Source organism: Camellia sinensis, chromosome 3, assembly GCF_055761805.1.
Source record: "Camellia sinensis isolate YWXY chromosome 3, ASM5576180v1, whole genome shotgun sequence".
NCBI lineage: Eukaryota > Viridiplantae > Streptophyta > Magnoliopsida > Ericales > Theaceae > Camellia > Camellia sinensis.
This window is the reverse complement of record NC_138963.1, coordinates 16646815-16654821: the sequence shown is the minus strand read 5'-3', so window position 1 is coordinate 16654821 and position 8007 is coordinate 16646815. Positions and strand designations below refer to the sequence as shown.

General features: G+C 31.6%; 2 protein-coding genes across 2 annotated transcripts; both read left to right on the top strand.

Moving 5' to 3' along the window:
* Positions 1-3738: 3738 nt before the first annotated feature.
* LOC114280508 (putative glutathione S-transferase) lies at positions 3739-5261 on the top strand. The gene is made up of 2 exons (XM_028222887.2): positions 3739-4164; positions 4718-5261. Exons 1-2 carry the CDS (start codon positions 3853-3855, stop codon positions 5078-5080), a joined length of 675 nt encoding a protein of 224 aa, XP_028078688.1. The 5' UTR covers positions 3739-3852; the 3' UTR covers positions 5081-5261.
* A 555-nt stretch (positions 5262-5816) lies between these two features.
* Positions 5817-7976, top strand: LOC114280507 (putative glutathione S-transferase). Its single transcript, XM_028222886.2, has 2 exons — positions 5817-6982; positions 7428-7976. Exons 1-2 carry the CDS (start codon positions 6623-6625, stop codon positions 7770-7772), a joined length of 705 nt encoding a protein of 234 aa, XP_028078687.1. The 5' UTR covers positions 5817-6622; the 3' UTR covers positions 7773-7976.
* The last annotated feature ends 31 nt before the right edge of the window (positions 7977-8007 follow it).

Genomic DNA, 8007 nt, shown 5'->3' with positions numbered 1-8007 from the left:
AATGTTTGTTATCTAATTTATGTGTTTGTGTAATTTGTAATTTCTATTTCCGCATTGCAATGTGACTGTAACAAATTATTTAAATTTGTAATTCGTGTAAGGACAATGCAAGTGTGTTGCAAATTTAAATTTTTTTGAAGTACTACATCTTATCATTTACTATTTAAATGTAGATTGCTTGTGTAATTTGTTGTTTTATTTTTATTAAGTGCTTCTATAAGTAAACGCTGAATTTGGTAACCACATTTGTCTATTTCTATAAAATTTTCTTTTCTTACTTAACTAAATTATCTTAAAATCACCATTTCCCCTTTCTGAAATTGTATTTAAAAAAAAAAAAAATCAATTAAACTGTATATTTCCTAGTATTAATGAATTAAAAAGATAAATCAAAATAGAAAATTCGTAGTATTTTTTTCATTAATTTTTAAGAAGATACAAATATTTTTGAACAAAAAAAATATTCGAATAAATACTTAGGAATTGTTTGGTTTTGTTTTCAGAGATAAATTTTGAAAATTAATTATGGGGAAAGAGTTTAGAAATTTAGTTGGTTGGTTGGTTTGGTTATATATTTTCGAACTAATTTTGGAGTACAGGAGTTGTGAAAATAATTTTATTATAGTTGAATAGATGTATGTGAACGAAAAAGTGATTGAAAAGGAGAGATGAGTGAGAAAAAGTAATTGATTGATGTATCGGAGATAAAAAGTGATTTATTTTTATTTTTTTTTACGCAAATTCACTAACCCAAACAAAATTTTAATTAATTTTTATATGTGAAAATTAAAATAAATGTTGGCAAACAAATGGTTTTTATTTTCTGGAGAAATAGATACAATTTTCAATTAAATGAAAATTTTAATTAATTTTAATATGACAAACTAACAACAATTTCATTAATTAATTCATTTTAATTTATTTTGGTAACAATTGTATGCACCCTGTGTTTTGACAGATTACAATGTGGCCACGTGTCAATTCTGCTTTCAATTTGTAATTTGGTATAATGCGGCCACGTGGACATTAACAAATATTTGCAATTAAATAGCAATAGAGGCAATTTGGTCAATTTATATTTTACTATCATTTTAAACATATTTTTCAATCCAGTAATTCTAAAAAAATCCATCCCTTCTTCCCAAACACACAAACTAAAATACCATACTAAAATACTCAAACTATTAAAAAACCTCAAAAAAACTCATTTTCCAAACACCCACTTAATTTGATTAGCATATCATAATATAGTTTTGTCGCAAAAATATAAATTAAATAGTGACAATATTACATAAGTCGTAAGATCGAAAATCCGTTATACTCGTAACCATCTCTTACGCCACAAGTGATAATTATCCAAAATTTAATTTATTTCATACACAAAAATATTGGTTTTCGGAAGTAAATCTATAAAGATTTTTCTCAACCGAACAACCTCCCACTAACTATGGCATGTCTAAAGTATGATAAAATATTAATTTCATACAATAGCATCTCAATGTGAATTCATAAAAGAAAACATGATAGAATATTTAATCATGGAATTAAAATTCACAATATAAATAAATCATGTTATTTAAAATAACAACATACTACAAATTCTAATAACATGTTGTATAGAGTATTTAAATAATGTCATAACATATTTTTATAATTTTAAAAATTTTCTAGAATTACAAGTAATTAATAATTACACAGAAAATCATAATTAAATATTATAGAATCTGAAAAAATACAAAACTCATATTAGTAAATAAGATTACATAGCAGTAGTCTACTGTAAAAAAATCCAAGTCTAGAATCCAAGTCATGCTCCCCCAAGAGCAATTTAACATAAAAATATTGAACTATTTATTGATGAAAAATATTTTATTTTTCAAAAAATTATGAAACTTTAACATGTTGTAGAAAACTGAATTACGGGTCCAATGGTATAAGTCATACTTCAATCAAAATTATAATGAATAATCTAGAAGCAATTAATGTAATTTTTAAATTAAAACCAAATAAACAGAGCCTTAATAGCACATCAGCACTTACCTAACGTCAGTGTGTCAATCAACGTCAAGTCAACGGCGCCGATGATGTTAGCAAATTTGTCTTCTTTTTCAATGGCTCTAACTCTTATTTAAAATTAGGATTTGAGTTTTCTGGTCAATTGTAAGTCAGAATCAATCTTATAATTTATCATTTTGAAGGTCTCAAATATATAATTTTTACAACATGAAAACAAAGCATGTAAATCCCACATGCAATCAAGTTACTAAAATCATATATAAATCTCCAATTTTTTCAAAATTCGACTTTCTGATTTTTGCAAAACTTTGCAGATATGATTTAAATAATATATGAAATTTAGGATGATCAGAGATGGTTCAAAAAATATCAATTTTATGTACAAATTATATCTATACCTATATTCATGCACAAATAACATGAAAACATCTAACATTGGCTCTGATACCACTGTAGGAATAGTTATACACAACGGATTAGCGGATTCAATCCATACATTTTACCTTCAAACCGAATTCATAGATCATGTGGTGAATCACGTGTCTCCATTAATGTCTTCGAACAATTCCCAACAATGGAATAGAACTATTAGAGAACTACCCATACTATTCACAGTACAAAGGTTATTCTGTGTTTTTATTGAGAGAGAAAGAATAGAAAGTATAGGAGAGAGAGAGAGAGAGAGAGACTGATTATCTATACAGCTAAAATCTTACTCTCTCAAAAATATTAGGTATATTATGTGGGAGAGTTATAACCACCCACAACTCTATGTGTCTGTTTGGTGCAGCTTAAAAATTGCTTATTTCAGTTTTCAGCTTAATTTAAGCTATTTTGATGTGTTTGGTTTAGCTTAACAATGCAACTTATAGCTTTTTGTAAGTCAGAAATCAACTTATTCTTTGAGTGAGACAGGAGATGCTTAATTTATAAGTCAGAAATCAGCTTATATTCATAGTTATAAGCTATAAGCTGTTAAGGCATAAGCTATAAGCACTTTCTCACAGCTCTACCAAGCAGGGCCTATCTCTTTAAGAGATGAGACAGTGGGTTAATCACACTTTTTTCCAGGATAAATTAATCCAAGTTCACTTTGATTAAGTAGTGAGTTAATCACACTTAGGCCTTGTTTGGCATGCAACAATTTTAGCCTAAAAGTCAAAAAGTTACTAAAAAAATCAAAAAGTTTATAACTTATACAAAAAAATTAAAGATTCCCTTTTGTCTTTACTTTTTTGCACATATTTTCGGAAAAAATTAAAAAATCATTTCAAACAATCTAGAGTTTTTTATCTCATATTTTAGCTAAAAAGTTACTAAAATAATATGTTTTCAAACGAGATCTTATCCTCAGGATAAGTTAATCAAAGTTCATTTTGACCGGATCTTTTCTTATAGTCTTGGGTTATGCCACCATTAACGACCCAATCGAATATGGATTGTAAACCCGACCAATTTCCAACCATATCAATAATATGATAGAAATGCATCGAGATGACCAATTTCCAACCATATCAATAATATGATAGAAATGCATTGAGATGGATTTAAAAATCAGAAATGAGAGATCCTTTGAATCTTTCCCATTTTTCCATATTTTACATCATGCCCAGCCTAGAAGTTACCAACCAACCACCAACTGCATATTTGAATAGTAGTAAATGAAATAATCAAACATTGACATTTATAATAATAAAAAATCGAAATATATAATCTTGGTGGCTAAGTAACTCCTAGTATATAAGAACTCATGAAGTCCATACACAAAATCAACTTCAAAGTTTCAAACACCATACACATTGTTGAGAGTAAGAGGTCTAAGTAACAAGTCTTGAAATGGCAGAACAAGTGAAGTTGTTTGGTGCTTGGGGAAGCCCTTGTGTTCGCAGAGTTGAGATTGCCCTGAAAATGAAAGGCGTCGAATACGAATTCATTGAAGAAGATCTAACTAACAAGAGTCCTCTTCTTCTTAAATACAACCCTGTTCACAAGAAGATTCCAGTGCTGTTGCACAATGGAAAGCCGATTTGTGAGTCGGTTGTGATTATTGAGTACATTGATGAGACCTGGAAAGGCACTCCCATCTTGCCTGCAGATCCTTATGACAGAGCCATGGCACGTTTTTGGGCTAAGTTCATCGATGAGAAGGTATGTTGGTGTTGGTATATCTTGACATTTCTTTTTTCATCGTACAAAACAATTTTCAGAATAAATTTATATTACACATTTATTTTGTGCGCGCAATATTATTGCTCTGACTATATGAACTATTAAAACCCCGATTGGGGATGTACTTTAAATCAACTATAGTTCCAGTTAAGTTTGATTCGTTGACTTCTCACATATGCAATAGTGATATATCCCAAATCTTAGCACTTGAATAATACTCTACCATAGGTGAAGCCCATGGCTCAATAGTTTCAATTTGAGACATTTTATCGGTTCTTCTGAATACGCCGAATCCAATGATAATATCCGACACAACCCTCTTACATTGAATGAGACTTACACAATTAATAGGTCTCACCTTATGTGAGGAAATTGTGTACGATTTTGTGCATTTAGAATAAATTTCTCATTTTATTGATCTCAAGTGTCTCTATTCTGTGCACTTTTTTGTGCATTAATTTTGTGTATAACACAGTTTCTTGGATTTGCTCTTCAAAGATACTTACTTTTACACTTTGTGAGTGTTTTTTAGTGCTTGCCTGCACTATGGAAGGCTTGTTGGAGCAAAGATGAGGAACAAGAGAAGGCCATGGAAGAAGCATGTGAGCTCCTGAAAACACTAGAAGCCCAACTCAAGGGTAACAAGTTCTTTGGAGGAGATAACATTGGACTTGTAGACATTGTTGCTAACTTCATCGGATTCTGGGTTGAAGTCCTTCTAGAAGCCGCGGGATCAACAGATTTGTTGACAGACGAGAAATTTCCCATCTTATGCAAATGGAAGCATGCCTATGTGAACTGCCGAGTTATCAAAGAAAATCTGCCTCCCAAAGAGAAACTTTTGGCCTTCTTCAGAGCTCGCCAACAACCCGCTAGCGGTCCTAAATATGAGTAGTTTGTTGATCATATCTGAAAATAAATCTTTGCATTGTCAAACTGCAGACTAGTCTTTCTGTGTTTTGTGTTGGGTCCTATGTTGTTGAGTTGAGGTTATTAAGGTAGCTGTTGTTACTATGTATTAGGAGTCTTGTGTTACTTCTGCTTCATTTCAAATAAAGGTGATATGTTTTTAAGGACAGGCTGATCTACAACATCCCCAGCGACTGTTGGGGATTTAGACACTAAAAACATTTAAATTTAAAATTGACTTAACATAAATATATCAACAAGTAAAATCATAAATTTTATAGGACTCAAACAGAGAGTACTAAACAATGACAGGGCAGTCCTAAAAGGTTTGCCTTATTTCATTCTGCAATTATAGTCAACAAGATTTCCCATCTGCACCATCATTAACAAACCATGACAAATTCGCCTATAAATCCATGCAACTAAAAATACCAAAAAAAAAAAAAACAAAAAAAAAAAATAGAAAAAGGCCAAAAACTCACATAAGTGTGGTTAAATTGGGCTCGTTTGGAAAATTTATTGTTTTAGTAGACTATTTTAATTTTTGACTATTTTAGTAAGTTAAAATTTTTATATTTAAAAAGATAGTTCGATTTTTTTATAGTTAGATGTAATATTTCTAAGAGAAAAAATTAAATGATTATGAGTTTGATGTGACATTGTGTCTTATTGGCTGATTTAGCCTATTTTGTTTTTTGTTTTTTGTTTTTGTTTCTCTTTTTTTTTTTCTTTTTTTTTTTTATTTTGGTGTGTAGATTTTAGCCTAAAAAAAGCCATAAACCCATTTCCAAGCCATTGTCTAGGTTTATTAGTTCTAACCACCTTACAGTCATCCTTGTGTCTTGATCTTGAAGTCCTATATTCCCAAAATTGGGCCTGTTACCGAGTGCACACCAGATTCACAGAATCAGACAAACAAGGGTTCTCTCTTGAGTTTCATTGTATCCTGGAGACAAGTTAGTTGTTAAATACTGCAAACCAAACCAAACCAAACTAAGTCTTAAGTCTTATCAAATGAAGTCGGTTATATGAATAACAAAATTCGAGGGGATGGATATTGTTTCAAGGAAAGAGACATTGTAATGCAACTTCAAGCAATATGTCTTTCTTCATCTTCTATTACAGAAACTCTGCCCCGACAATTTCTCGAGACTATGAACATATTCATGTTACATTGAAAAACTTAGCCCAAATCAATTAAATAGCATTTTATTAATCAATTAATATTGAGCAGGAATATAAGTTAACTGTTCTTGAATTTTATTGTTCACTGAATAAATCAGTTGTTTTGAGAAAGTAATCATAGGCATAGCCTCTTGTATTCTTGACCATCAAGAATTCATGAGGTGTTGGATAACGTCATTGAATCTCCTTCCAGTTGCTTGCTGCGAAAACCACATTGGAATTCACATAAACATCATTTGACCAAAGTTGCACCCACCAATTGAATACTTGTCAAGTAAATACATATAATCTTGGTGGCCAAGAAACTCCTAGTATGGCTCCTCTATAAGAAGCCACCAAGTCCATGAATAAAAAACCAACCTCAAACTTAAAAGAGCTAAGAATTTCTAAAATGGCTGAACAAGTGAAGTTGTTGGGACATTGGGCAAGTCCTTTTAATTGCAGAATTGAGACAGCCCTGAAATTGAAGGGCGTCCAATACGAATTCATCCAAGAAGATCTCCAAAACAAGAGTCCTCTTCTTCTCAAGTGCAACCCCATTCACAAGAAGATTCCAGTGCTCTTACACAATGGAAAGCCCATTTGTGAGTCACTTGTCATTCTTGAGTACATTGATGAGACCTGGAAAGGCACTCCGATCTTCCCTGAAGATCCTCATGAGAGAGCCATAGGGCGTTTCTGGGCCAACTTCATAGATGAGAAGGTATGTTATTATATCTTTTTTCTGAAAAACAAAAATGTTACATGCGAAACCTCATAGTCTCTGTAGTATGTCTTTAGTCGTTACAATGCTAAGTTCTAACTGCATCAATTTTACCTTATAATGCACCTTTACAAATTAGATAAAAATCGAAGGCACAGTGATCCATTCATCTCTTCAAAATGAATGATGAGTTGGCCATTGATTTCTATCTAATTTCTTAATGAATATTATTAATTGGACTTAATTGACACAACGCACCAGCTATTTTTCAAATTTTGCCTTGTCCTGTCTATGTGGTCATATTTTGGCCTCTTATAATAATCCCAAAATGTTACATGCGGATGTGATTTGATGAAGTTGTATCACACTTTAATACTTTCATTAGATTGAATTCATATGGTGCATTGGATTTTTCTAATTTTATACTTTGGTCTGTGTATTATAGTGCTTGCCTGCAATAAAGAAGGCTTTTTTTACCAAAGACGATAAGGCCATTGAAGAAGCAAGTGAGCTCCTGAAAACATTGGAAGCCCAACTGAATGATAACAAGTTTTTTCGAGGAGACAACGTCGGTCTGGTAGACATTGTCGCAAACTTGTTTGGATATTGGGTAGGAGTGATTCAGGAAGCAATGGGTGTAGAGTTGTTGACAGAAGAGAAATTTCCCAGACTCCGCAAATGCATCGATGAGTATGACAATTGCAATGTCATCAAAGAATGTCTGCCTCCCAGAGAAAAACTACTTGCCTTTGCCAAAGTTACTTACAAGCCAAGCCAACCAACTAATTAGTTTTTTTTTTTATAATTATCTATGCTGCAAAATAAAAATATGCAGTTTCGAACTGCAGACCGGTCTTCTTTTCTATGTATTACTCGTTCTTGTGTTTTGTGTTGCGAGTAAATAGAAGTACTTTTGTTAAATTTCTTGTGGATTTCATAAAATGGACTGAAATGGGTCCATAAACCAGAAATGAGATTCATTGACTCTTTCCCATTTTTTCATATTTTTATATCCTCTGCTGAGA

Coding starts and splice junctions, on each gene's coding strand:
- LOC114280508 (XM_028222887.2), top strand. CDS start 3,853: ATGGCAGAACAAGTGAAGTTGTTTGGTGCTTGGGGAAGCCCTTGTGTT. Junction 4,165..4,717: donor CTAAGTTCATCGATGAGAAG/GTATGTTGGTGT, acceptor AGTGTTTTTTAG/TGCTTGCCTGCACTATGGAA.
- LOC114280507 (XM_028222886.2), top strand. CDS start 6,623: ATGAATAAAAAACCAACCTCAAACTTAAAAGAGCTAAGAATTTCTAAA. Junction 6,983..7,427: donor CCAACTTCATAGATGAGAAG/GTATGTTATTAT, acceptor TGTGTATTATAG/TGCTTGCCTGCAATAAAGAA.